The sequence below is a fragment of the Oryctolagus cuniculus genome, chromosome 18 (assembly GCF_051225735.1).
Source record: "Oryctolagus cuniculus isolate XC-2025 breed Fujian yellow rabbit chromosome 18, ASM5122573v1, whole genome shotgun sequence".
NCBI lineage: Eukaryota > Metazoa > Chordata > Mammalia > Lagomorpha > Leporidae > Oryctolagus > Oryctolagus cuniculus.
In genome coordinates, this window is record NC_142884.1 from 29637067 (window position 1) to 29650931 (window position 13865).

Below are 13865 nucleotides of genomic sequence, written 5' to 3' on the forward strand. Positions count from 1 at the left end.
ATGCACGAATCCTCTTCTATTAGGCTCAAATATTTCCTTTTCATCTGTTATTAACTACATAAATACTATAAATGTCTTGGTTCACCAAAGTTCTAGGATTTGAATTAATTCTCTGGAAGAGATTTTTCTGGGCAGATCTGAGGTTCCAGAACATTTTTAGTCCTATTTTTCTACATATGTTTCTACTTCCTGTCCTATCTTTAAAAGAAATACAATTTAGATTATTTCTGAAGTCAAGATTATACATTACTTGTCCCTTAAAGAATCCTTTAAAAACACACAAGTAATCACAAACACCACTATCATAAGAATGTATTTTTTAATCTTATACTTTACTCACTGTTCTTATTAAATTGGTATGTGCCCATTAAGAACAGGAGCTTAGCTACATTAATTATATTTTGGACTAGGCTAACATCAAGAGTTAAAGAAGAATTGAAAAACCAGCATGCTTTTAAAAGTAGTATATCAGACACCCTTAAAACCAGCTCCAGCCTCTGAACTCCCTCCATACTTGCTTAATATCTCTGCAAATAGCACAAAATTATTGTCATTGCCTTATTTAGCATCTGACTATGTATGAATTTCTCCATCTCAGGGTCTTTCAATTCCGAATAGCACAATACTGGCATGCGGTAGGAACTCAATCATTGTTGGAGGAATTAAGAGAATGTAAAAATACCACCAGAATTCCACGATGCTCCCAAACAGCAATTTCCTGGCTTTCAGAGGACTGAAGACATTTTGGTTTCAATTTCTGAATATATAAATTGATGAGTTCAATGGCCATTTAAATTCTAGCAATATCATGATACCACATACAGATCCTCATTTAAAAGCAAACAGAAAAGTCTGTTTTCTGAGCCATAATCAGAAATGACTCAGAGGAAAAAAAGCAAAATTTAAATGGAAAAAAAATTTTAATTTTTTCATGTACAGAAATGCTCCAATATTACTTTAAGATATGTATAAGCAAGTATGTTAAAGCTTCTGTAGTTTGGAGGGTTTTAGAAAAACTGCAAAGTGAGGTTGAAGGTCACAATAACCCCCCAGCCCCCAGAAGTAACTGCTGCATTTCTATCATTGCTCACACTTGCGCACACTATTTGTAGACTAAAGTGTTACATATAATAGCTACATATTTGGTCTTCATTTATCCAAAAATTTACACAGTGCCTATTTTGTGCCAAACACAGTAGAAGGGCTTGTGGATAAAAAGATGAAAACATGCCCCTTCCCTTATCCTTAAAGAATTATCTAACAGGGAAAGAATCACAAAGCAAACCAGAAGCAGGCAGTTATCCACACAAGTGTAAAGTGGTATCTATTCTGAGTGAATACAACCTTTCTAATTTCCTGAACTCCTCACCAAAACTAATAGATAGAGGTCCACATTAATAAAACTTGCCCTGGGAATTATTTGTAAAACAGATCACTTTGGCCAAATCTGCAGGGGAAAAACATTCTTTGGCCAAGGACTTGCATTTCAAGTTTCAACATGAACTGAATGTGTAATGGAAAAGCAAATGGCCTATTATGGAAATGTTGACAGACATACGCTACCAATAGATGCAACTACAACACTGCATTTATTGAAAATTAATGAAGTCCTGAATTTTTACTTATAAAGTGGATATTATTAGTTTAGATTACTTTCTGCAAGCCAATGGTCAAAATTTAATAAGTGAATGTGTACAGATTACACTGATTTTCACTCTTATCCACTGCTTGCAGCCTATGTGCATTTAAACCAAAAGAACATTGATATACACTAACTATAAATTATTTCCTTGGAGATCTCTCAGGCATGAAGAAAAAGCCTCTTAAAATAAATTTAAAATATTATATGCTTGATGGTGTATAACCAAAGGTTTAATCTCACCACTAAAGGGGCAGTTACCATGATTTTGCAATAACCCTGCAGACAATAATCAAGACAGTTCCTGTTGTTCTCTTGGTAAAATCTTTGTAAACACAGCATGGATATATTGTAATTTGATATCTGTAAGATCAACAGCTATACCTTATGACAACTCTTAATATAACATTTTATTCACCAATAAATTGAGCACTTTTCTCAACAACAATAAGTGTTATTTACCAAGCATTGTCCTATTAACTACAGATTAGCACATTAAAATAGATATGCTTTCTTCCTTCCTGAAAAAAGGTGTAGTACATAAAGAAAGCTCTGAAACATAGGAAATTCATTAGATTTTTTTCAAATCTTGGGAAAGAATAGCTGTGCCATATTCCCATCACTGTTTTAAAATAACTGATTCCATTTTCTACTACAAATAAAAGAAATATTCATAGAGCTTTCCATGACTAGTTAGGTTGAAAAATGACTGTCACCACTTCACAATGTAACATCATCCTAACTTAAAAAAGGAAAAGAAAGGAAAGGAAAAAAGAATCAGAATAAACACAAATGGTAACACAACCTCAGAAAATCAGGGAACATGCAACTCAGGAAAGGATGAAAGACAACATAAATTAGTATCAAAGGCATTCAAAATGGAGATTACTAGAAGAATTCAATTACTGGTCAAACACACACCAAAAAAATAGTATACATATTATTTAAATACAACTGGGTGATCTAATCAGTATTGCAGAAGTGTAATAAAACCATCTTTCACTCACCAATGCTGGATTTTCTCCTGGCAGTTAGTGACCACCTGTCATGAAAACAGATAACTACTCATGAAAAAACAGGGCTATGCACAAAGCTACAAAATCAGTGTATCAGAAAACCCCAACAGTGGCTTTACAGATTTAACAGCATCTCAGTACACATTTTTATTTGTCACATGCACAGAGATGTGAATGGTACTTTTTAAGCAGCATACTTTATCATAACCCTTTAATGCAAGCTGATAACTGCAGAACAAATTACAGCTTTCCGATTCATACTTTGGTACAAAACCCACTTCATAACTATTACGTGACATATGATATAAGATAACTAGTATTTTGTACAATCTACAGACCTGTTTTCAATGTTACATATTCTGTAGAATACACAAACGTTATAAATAACAAGAAACCAATGGTACATCCACGTTTCATCAGTTTTTAAAAAATGACAGTAGTGAAAATATTTTATTTTGTCAGTATATCTCCAAATGTTTTCACTTGTAATTTTTATTCTGATGCATTAAAAATGAGTTCAGTGATATTTTTCTACTACATTTTCAAGAAGAAATACTTGGTATAAAGAGATGCTCTGAACAGCTTATTTTTTTCCCAGTGAATTATGATAAAATGTTAAGCACTTCATAGTTTAAACTAAAACAAACATAAAAGTTATTTGTTTTCCTTATAGGTATTTCAACAGATTCTCAAAATGACAGAAAACAAGTACTACAAGTCATTAAGGAAAAAAATGCAATTTAACACCATATTTGAATACTAATTTTAAAATTAACACTATTTTCAAAGAATGCTAATCATCTACTTAAAGTCATCCATTAATAAAAATTTAAACAGTAATCTATAATACACTAGCACCATTTTTGAGGCAGAGAAACTAAGATAAAAATCAAAATGCTTAATACAAGATCATGTGAAAAAAATAGAAGTATGATCTGGTTTGCAACACATTGCCTGAGTTCACTGTTCCAAATACCAGCATTGTCTCTTGGATATGCTCGATGCTTCAACCAAAAATCACAAGATTTTTTTTTAGACCTGTCACTAAATTCCTGTATTATAATATTTAATTCCTGAAATAAATGTCCTCTCCTTTGGGACATTTTAAATACTAAGACAGCAATCCTGTACCAAAATACATGCTGTAATCAGATCTCCAACCATACTGCACATTAACTCAGCATAAAAAGTCCATTTTAGAATGAACATCTCTCAGTAAGTATCAATCACACAGCAACACTTAATAACAGTGGTAATACATAATAGGGCACTGACTTTACATCTGGAAGAGCCAAGCTAAACCACATCAATCCATTCCAGTGTTTCTGATTTGGCAGTAATTATAAAATAGACAAATAGAATTAAATGTAAATTGAAAATGAAAAATATCTTCATGAAATCCTTCTTATAAAGTTCCTATATAACAACCCCATTAAAAGATGAGACCCAAAAACAGTCAGGATGTTTTCCAATCCCAATGCATGTGTTTCCAAGCATGAAGTAAGCCAAAAGCACAAAAAGAAAAGCCCTGCAAACCATAAGAGCAGAATGTTCATTAACCTCTACATGATAATCCTCTCGTAGCTGCATATTAACTAGTTACATATTCATAATCATTTACATTATTTAAAGGACCTTCGATGGAATTTTCTAGGCTATATCCATTAGTGACGGTGTTAAAGGTTATAGAAGATAGTCTACTTAATGTTTCCAGGAAGCCCTTTTAATTAGTAAATATGTAAATTTGGCACACATGCTCTTTATGTTTAAAACACACGTCACTGGTAGAATGGCATGTGTCCCTGCCAACACCCCCCCAGTCTACCCTCCACTTTGTTCCAGCCATCCTTTCTCTACTCCTCAGCCTTTTTCTTTCCTAAAACACTTTCCTCAGAAACAGATATTCAAGGATAAAGTAACAACAAAACATCCATTTCATGATATCTAAGAGAAATTTTCATGACCAAAATGCTACCTAAACATTTAAAGTCTTTATTAGTTACACAGAGTGTTTAGAATATCAGATATACTTTCCAAATGGAGCTAGAGAGGCAATATTTTGGAAATTAGAAACAAGGAGAAAGATTTAAAAAAGAGGCAGGTATGAAAATAAAAAGCTTTATGACAGTGTCTACTTTTATTTGTGTTTATATGATATACAGCCCACCTGCTTTCAAAAAACATTTGAACCCAAGCAGCTAAATTTATAAGCTGAGATTTTGTTCTCTTCTCTTACAGCAAGTTATTCGAAAGAAAAAATTAATAAATTCTTATGACTTAGCTACCAAGTTAAATTTTGAAAGGACAAAGTCATACAAGTCAAAGTTGAATATACTTGGGCTTTTCAAAAAAAAATTATTTTTCTGAACTCCAAAGATTTTTTTTTCTGAAAGACTATTCAAATTAATTCCTTTTATTATTAAAAAGATGAAGTAACCACAGTCTTAAGTTTGGTTCTGCAAGTAATTCTTGAAAAACAAAGGAAAAAGCCAAAACACTTTTGTTCTCATCCTCCACAAAAGTGAAATGGTTATGGAAGAACAATACTAGTTTTTATTGTCATTGTTTTAAGATAAGCCTATCAAAATATGCAAACAGTGCTGCTAAAGAAAACTTTGTATCCTTTTGAAGAAAAGATTGAGGGGGCAGGGATAGCGCTGTGGCTCAGTGGGTTAAAGCCCTGGCCTACAGCACCAGCATCCCTGTGGGTGCTGGGTTGAGTCCCAGCTGCTCCACTTCCCATTCAGCTCCCTGCTAACATGCCTAGGAAAGCATGTTAGGGTAGACCAAGAGCTTGGGTCCCTGCACCCACGTGGAGAGACCCGGAAGAACCTCCTGGGTTCCTGGCTTTTGCAGCCATTTGGGGAAAGAACCAGCAGATGGAAGATATCTTTCTCTGTCTCTCCTCTCTCTGTGTAACTCTGCTTTTCAAACAAATAAATAAATCTTAAAAAATATATACTTGGTTACTAGGTTTCAATTATCAAAATAACTTAGTAAATTCTTTAATATAATGACCAGTCTCACAGACATGAATTTATAAATACGCACTTATACAGTATCACAGCAGTAAGTCCACAGTAAAGAGCAACTATGAATTGATTTACCACTTTTTAAGATATAGTCTCTCATTAAGAATTTTTACTAACAATTTAGGAGCTACAAAAATCACATGGTACACATTCAGCATAACTCAAAACTGTTCTTAACCTAAGAAATAACAACAGTGGTATATGCCAAGACTCCATATGATGAAAATCAAACTGCAAACACTTCAGTGAGGGAGGTTTTAATCTCTTTTTAAAGAAAGAAAACCTATGTTCAGAGATGGAGTAACATAACCAGTATTATTCAACTGACCAATAACTGTAGGAAATTAAATTAATTTTAAAACCAGGTCTATCTAGTCCCAAAACCTATATTCCCCTATGTTGGACTGCTTCCAACCATCATGCAACATACTGGATAACAGAAGAAAAGCAGCTGTTTAGATTTGCAGTCTGTCTGTCTTAAAACCCTGAGTGCTGTTGCTATTTCTCCTCCATTTCCTCCTCTCTACCACACTCACATTCCAACAATGTCAGTAAAAGCAAATACATTAAATTCAACAGTTCACAAATGAAGACCCTTATTTCTTCCAATGCCTCATACAGTTCCTGGCCCTTTCAGATCAAACAGCTAAGTATAAACAATAAATTTCTCTCTTCCAGTCCAGCTCTCCACTGTGACCCAGGAAGGCAGTGGAAGATGGCCCAAGTGCTTGGGCCCTGCACCCGCATGGGAGACCAGGAGGAAGCACCTGGCTCCTGCCTTCGGATTGGCAAGTGCGCCGGCCGTAGTGGCCATTTGAGGGGTCAACCAATGGAAGGAAGACCTTTCTCTGTATCTCTAACTCTGCATGTCAAAATAAATAAATAAATAAATAAATTTCTCAAGAGCCATCCACTATACATACAGGTGTTTAAGCGTAGGGCAGGGAAGTAATGGGTTAACTCCATAATTGCTACCACATCTCAGCTTTTTAAAAAAGATTTATTTATTTCTTCCAAAGGCAAAGTCACACAGAGAAAGAGGGAGAACCAGGAAGACAGAGAAATCTTCCATCCACTGGTTTACGCCCCAAATAGTCACAATGGCTAGGGCTACACCAGGCTGAAGCCATGAGACTAGAACTCTATATAGAGAGATACCCTGCATGGGTGGATGGGGCCCAAGTACTTGGCCATCACCTGCTGTCTCCCAGGTCCAGAAGCAGTGATCTGGACTGGGAGTGGATCAGCCGGGACTTGAACCAGCACTGTGATATGAGATGTATGGTAAACAGCTGCTTAATCCACTGTGCCACAATGCCAGCTCCTTGTAATATTTTTAACACACTTGTAACAACTAATTCCTGTACATCAGTGTCCAGCTAACAAATTAACATATTCTGTTTCAGGGTTAAATTAATATCTGATAAATTTTAAGTAGATTATATGGCAAAAAAGAAGAATTCCTTTGCTGCTTTTCTCCAGGAGTTTATTTCTTACAATTATTTTGTAAGTGAACGAATAGCTTAACACACAGTGAGATCTGCCTGTCTGTCCGATTTATTCTGGTAATAGACCACAAGGGGGCATCAGCCTATGAGTTTTCCAAGCTCATACACAGTGCCACATTAAAACTACACAGAAATAGAAATCCTAAAAGAGTAAGTTTCCATCTTAATTTTTGACACTTCTCTGAAAAATGTTCCACTTTAAATCTAAAACTTTTCTGACTGTCATGTAATCTGAAATTCTTTGTAAGTTAATGTGAAGAATAACAGTTTGGGAATTGTACTAACCAGAGCTATCTAAATTTATATGGTTTGCCTCTTGTACTAGAATGTAGCTTCATGACAGAGCTTACAAGTTTGGTTTTAAGGCTGCTGAGTCAAAAAGGAAAAAATATAGTGCAGGGCTGAAGCCAGCGGATGTCACTGGACATACACTGTTATCTGTCAGTTACCAAAAGGTTGAAAATAATTTCCTACTGTCCAGACTGTCCATCAATTAAGGAGATGTGTAAATGTCATTGCCATAGGATACAAAAGTGCACTTTGAACAAAAGTAGGGAAAAAAAATACAACAATCTTTTCAATAAACCTTGTGCAAAGGATGAAACTGACTATAGGTTTCTAACAGGAAAAAAATGCAATTAACAGCAATAAACTGTAATTAACTGAGTATTACTGCATTAAAACTACCACAAAGGTAAAGAAAACTATTATAATGTATGCCTGAAATATGCCCCCAAAATTAAACTGTTACCAAAAGCTAAGTCCAATTATATAGACTCACTTGTTTTAAAGATTTATTATATTTTTTGAAAAGCAGAGTTACAGAGAGAGAGGGAGAGACAGAAAGAGAGGATATTCTACCAGCTGTTCACTTCCCAGATGGCCGCAAAGACTGGGGCTGGGCCAGGCCAAAGCCAGGAGCCAGGAGCTTCTTTCTGGTCTCCCACATGGGTGCAGGGGCCCAAGCATTTGGGTCACCTTGCTCTGCTTTCTCAGGCACATTAGCAGGGAACTGGATCAGAGCAGCCAGGACCGACACACATATGGGATACTAGCATCACAGAGAGCAGCTTTACCTGCTAATGCCACAATGCCGGCCCTGGACTCACATCTTAAAACACTCAAACGTTATTTAAAATTTTAGCTAGGGCAGAATAAAAACCACCATCTTAATCCTTACTTTTATGTTTTAGTCAGTTTTCTCCAACACAGGCCTCTAAGACCTTCCCTCTCAATATTCAAACTTGCTGTCTTACATGAATACTGGACTATGTCTAGAAGTTTGGTATTGTACATCTCATTCCTGGTTGGTTTTACAAATTAAATTCTTTTTTCTTTCAGCATTTGTTTATCCTAATTCCAGGTATTCTAATTATATAGCTTTCCTCCTACCAGAAATATTGTTTCTAAGACTGAAGACATTAGCTTGTTTCTGAGAATCTTTGAGGTGTACAAGAAATTCTAACTGGACCAGATGAAACCTCCATGAGGCAAGAGCCTGTCTACTCAACTCCCCAACATGCACCTGCCATACAATGAGCATGCAACACAGCCTTTAATACAAATACACACTCTGTGGTCACCTCACCAGAAACCTCAGGATGTTTCTCAAAGTTTGGGACTTTAAGTTTTAGTAGATAACACAGTACACATGTTATATATTACAGAACACTCCCTGTTATCAAATATAACACTTGCAGTGAAACATGAATATTCAAAATGAAATAACTGCCTCACTCAAATCAGTTCTAGTTAATTTTGTCAACACATGAATATGCCACAAACCTAGACATAATTTTACTTGCAAGAGCTTTTCACACCTCTGATGTGCAGGTAAGAGATCACGACCCGTATTTCTGAATCTGAAGTACCGCCTAAGCAGCTTGCAGCCCACCCATTGTTTCACTAGAGACGTAATCATTCCATCTCCAGTTACACCTTCCTCCTAAACCCTGCCCTTCTCTCATCAACACTCTGCAAAGAATCCCATTTCTCCATCTGTAGCTACAGTAAATGGAGAGTGCAGACACCTGCCACTACCTGCACTAACCTAATTTACTCCGGACCTAAAGAAAGACTGAAGTGATTAGAGCTTCTGGTCCTGAAAGGGTGATCACAATGGAATTTGTACAAGCTAGCAAGTCATCCAAAACAGCTGGTGCAGGAAGTAACAAAATAAATGTACAAGGAACCAGAAAACACACACAAAACTACGGCCCTTGAGTTCCTCCTGATCTTAAAAAGAATTTCTTTCCAAGCATTTCTATGGTTACAGTTCTCTAAGAACACTTGAATAAATTTGCCGCACAGAGTAGGGCAATAATGTGCCTGTTTAGAGCCAAATGGAAACAAATAATTCATTAAAGAGTAAACACAAATACTAGAAAAGTGTAGGGGAAAAAATCCTCACTAATATCAAAGACAAATTGAACAATCTCTGAAATGTCATTTTACACTAATTAAAGGAGCAAACTTTTATTTCAAAGAAACCACCACTACCAGTGAAGCTGTAATAAAATTAAAACTAAATCACTGCAACTTAGCTATGTAACTTCAAATCTTACCAACTAGAAAACCCACATGAGTAAAAGTAGCCAAAGAAATGAGGCTCAGAGAGACGAAAGATTCAAAGGGGACTACTGTGAAGAACAGAGGTGATAATCTGATGCCACTCTTTCCTCACACAGTTCTGGGCACAGGCCAGAGGCTGAGGGTTATGCTGGGCCCTGAGCAGACAGCTATGGCTGGGAGATGGAAACAAGCAGGGCTGGGGCAGTTGGACCAGCAATTAAATGAGACATGAGAAGTCTTAAGCCCACTCCTGGATTGCATCTTCTGACATTTGGCAAAATCAGAAGTTATAAATGCCAAAAAGCTAAATGGAAATTCTGAAAGGCAGAGCTCAGGATGAAACAAAAATTAGAGTTCAGAAGCCTCCAAGCAGAAGTAGGCATTGCAGCACAAAAGGTAAAACCATCTCTTGGGACACCCACATCCCATCATAGTGCCTGGAATCTCCTGCTAATGCGCACTCCAGGTGGCAGCAAGTGCTGGCTCAAGTAGCGGGGTACCAGCCTGCCAGGTGGGAGTTCTGGATGGAGGTCTGTGCTCTTCATTCAGCCTGGCCCAGCCCTGACTGTCAGAGGCATTTGGGGAGTGAACCAGCAACTGGAAGACTGACTCTTCCCCACACTCTCTCTCCCACCTGCACTTTCAAACAAATAAACATGTTTAAAGGTGGGGAGGGGGCATGAAGGAAAGGCAAGGTGCGAAGATGCCCTGCTAAACAAAGAGCAACAAGTCCTGAAGGAACCAGGGCTATAAATGCCTTACTAACACAACCACCCAGCTTTCACTCCATTCAGTTCCCCAGATGAAGGTGAGCAGCAACTCACTCTACCTAGCTAGCAGCAGGAAAGGAAAGCCTTTTTGGGAGGAGGATGCCATCTTCAGGGGCAACTGCCAACACCAGTATTTAATCAAACATTACTAGAATACTAAGAAACAGAAGCATCTTAACAAACAAGAGGAAGAAAGGGCAGGAAATAAGAGGAAAAAACAGAAGCAAACACATAAAATCTAGATCATGGAGTTAACAAACTAGGACATTAAAATAACAATGATTAAAACAGTCACAAAATGAGGAAAAGATGGAATATATGAAAAGATGATAAATTTCACTAGAAATTGACATAAATAGGTTCAAATGGAAAATCTACACTTCAAGAACCTAAAATTAAGTAATAAACAGTGTAAAAAGGAGATCAAACACAGCACAAAACAGGATGGCTTTAACTTGATGGGGAAACAGCCAAATTAAAGCCCACAGAGAAAAGACCAATAAGAGACCTGAATAAGAACAGCTGGAGAGCCCCAAGGAAGGCAACAGGGAAAGCTGCATCTGAGAAGACCTCGGGTTCTAGGGCTTCTGAAAACAAAAGGAAGGTTACCAACCAACAGCCTCAAGAAATCTGGAGGACCCAAAGCAAGAAAAATACAAAGAAAACTGCATCAAGGGCACAATATTGTTATAATGATGAAAACCAAAAAGAAAGACAGAACACTGCAGTGTAAATGGGAGGCAGGGAGGCAGAAACTGGAAGATAAAATTAAAACCCTGAAATGCTAACAATAATAATAACAATAATAACTGAGAGGGGTCAGTGCTGTGATGCAGCCAGGTAAGTTTTGCTTGCAACACCAGTATTCTATACTGAAATGCCACTTTCAGTCCCAGATGCTCTGCTTCTGATCCAGCTCCCTGCTAATGCACCTGGGAAGACATGGAGAACAGTCCAGGAACTTGGGTCCCTGCCACTCATGTGGGAGACCAGAATTGATTTTCAGGCTCCAGGCTCCAGGCTTCAGTCTGAATCAGCCCCAGCCACTGTGGCCATTTGGAGAGTGAATCAGCAGATCGATGATTTCTCTCCCTCTCTCACAGTATCTCTGTCATACAAATAAATATTTTAAAATAACTGAAAATATAATTATACAGCAAATAGATCCTCCAATGGAAAGAAAAAAACACAAAAACCTTTCCAACACCAGAGAATTCTACACCAGCAGGTTTTTTTAAAGAAATGTTGGGGGGCAGACACTGTAAAGCAGTAGGTGAACCTGCCTCATGGGATACCCACATCTCATATTGGAATGGTTTGAGTCCTGCTCCTTGCTAATGCATCTGGGAGCCAGCACAAGATGACCCAGACTGAGTTCCTGGCTCTGGCTTCAGCCTGGCCCAAGCCTCAGCTATTGCAGGCATTCAGAGAGTAATCCATGAATGGAAGTATCTCAGCCGGCGCCACGGCTCAATAGGCTAATCCTCCACCTGTGGCACCAGCACATGGGGTTCTAGTCCCGCTCAGGGAGCCGGATTCTGTCCCAGTTGCCCCTCTTCCAGGCCAGCTCTCTGCTATGGCCCGGGAAGGCAGTGGAGGATGGCCCAGGTCCTTGGGCCTGCACCCACATGGGAGACCAGGAGAAGCACCTGGCTCCTGGCTTCAGATCAGTGTGGTGCGCCGGCACCAGCGGCCATTGGGGGGTGAACCAACGGAAAAGGAAGACCTTTCCCTCTCTCTCTCACTGTCCACTTTGCCTGTCCCCCCCAAAAAAAGGAAAATGTTCACAGGATTTTTCAGCATAATGTAAATTCAGAAAGCAACTGTACAGGTTAATGGGGGGGGGGGGGAGCAGGTGGTAAGGAAAGTCACACTGACTACCCAGAACAACCAAATACAGTATTGTAGTGTACAAAATATGTAGAATTAGGGAGAAGTATGTATTACAGCACTTAAGTCATAGCCATAGACTCTCACATCCCATGTTGGGAAAGCCTGGTTCAAGTCCTGGCTATTCTGCTTCTAACCCAGCTTCCTCTCTTTCTGGGAGGACAGCAGATACTGGCTCCCTGACACACCCATATGGGAAACCCACATTGAATTTCAGGTTCTTGGCTTCAAGCTGGCCAGCCCTGGCTGTTACAGGTGTTGGGGAAGCAAACCAGCAGATGAAAGATGTCCCGTTCTTTCTCCATCTCTTTGAATCTAAAGTAAAATTGAGGGGGAAAATTTTTTTTCAATGCAGAAGAGTTATTTTTCAAAATATTTAGAAATAAAATGCATGGAAGCTATACTGCCAGAAGTGGAATAGATAGGTCAACAAAATGTCCATTTCTAGGGAAACCAGAGATTTCCCTCATTTAAAAAAAAAAAAAAAAGGGGGGGGCGGCGCTGCGGCTCAATAGGCTAATCCTCTGCCTGTGGCGCCAACACACCTGGTTCTAGTCCTGGTTGGGGCGCCGGATTCTGTCCCGGTTGCCCCTCTTCCAGTCCAGCTCTCTGCTATGGGCCGGGAGTACAGTGGAGGATGGCCCAAGTGCTTCGGCCCTGCACCCTATGGGAGACCAGGAGAAGCACCTGGCTCCTGGCTTCAGATCAGCGTGGTGTGCCGGCCGCAGCGGCCATTGCAGGGTGAACCAACAGTAAAAGGAAGACCTTTCTCTCTCTCTCTCTCTCTCTCTCCCTGTCCACTCTGCCTGTCAAAAAAAAAAAAAAAAAGTAAAAACATATAGTACACATTCATAGCTGCAGTGTAAATGCGATCTGGCTTCAGATCGGCGCAGTGCACTGGCAGTAGCAGCCATTTGGGGGGGTGAACCAATGGAAGGAAGACCTTGCTCTCTGTCTCTCTCTCTCTCTCACTGTCTAACTCTGCCTGCCCCCCCCCCCCCAAAATAACCTCAATCCCTGTTCCCTAGCTGTGAGCATAAGGGAGACTGAGGAAGGGCAGGTGCCCCTGTGGGCTCAGGACTCCAAACACACAGCCTGTCTGCCCTGCAATGCAAAAACATGAGTTGTTAATGGCCAAAAACACATGAAAAGTGCTCAGCCTCACTAGCCATCAGGGAAATGCAAATCAAAGCCTCACCCTTGTCAGAATGGCCAAAATCCAAAACACAGAGTAACAAATGCTGGCGAGGCTATGGACAAAGGACACTCTGATGGGACTGTAAATTAGTGCAGCCACTGTGGAAAGCGGTATGGAGATTTTTTTAAAAATTAGAAATAGGGGCCGGCACTGTGGCGTAACACTAAAGCTGCCACCTGCAGTGCCGGCATCCCATATGGGCACCAGTTCAAGTCCTGGCTGCTCCACTTCTGATCCAGCT

At 39.0% G+C, this 13865-nt stretch overlaps 1 protein-coding gene across 4 annotated transcripts in view; it reads right to left on the reverse strand.

The window, feature by feature from the left end:
- The window catches only part of URI1 (URI1 prefoldin like chaperone), a 94824-nt gene that overhangs the window by 48687 nt on the left and 32272 nt on the right, over window positions 1-13865 (reverse strand). For 2 of the 4 annotated variants that reach the window (XM_002721147.6, XM_089319057.1), the window contains exon 2: window positions 2647-2681. The exons of the other annotated variants lie outside the window; for them this stretch is intronic. In XM_002721147.6, coding sequence (XP_002721193.1) covers window positions 2647-2681 — 35 coding nt within the window. The remainder of the gene's footprint in view (window positions 1-2646; window positions 2682-13865) is intronic. 4 annotated transcript variants of the gene reach the window in all.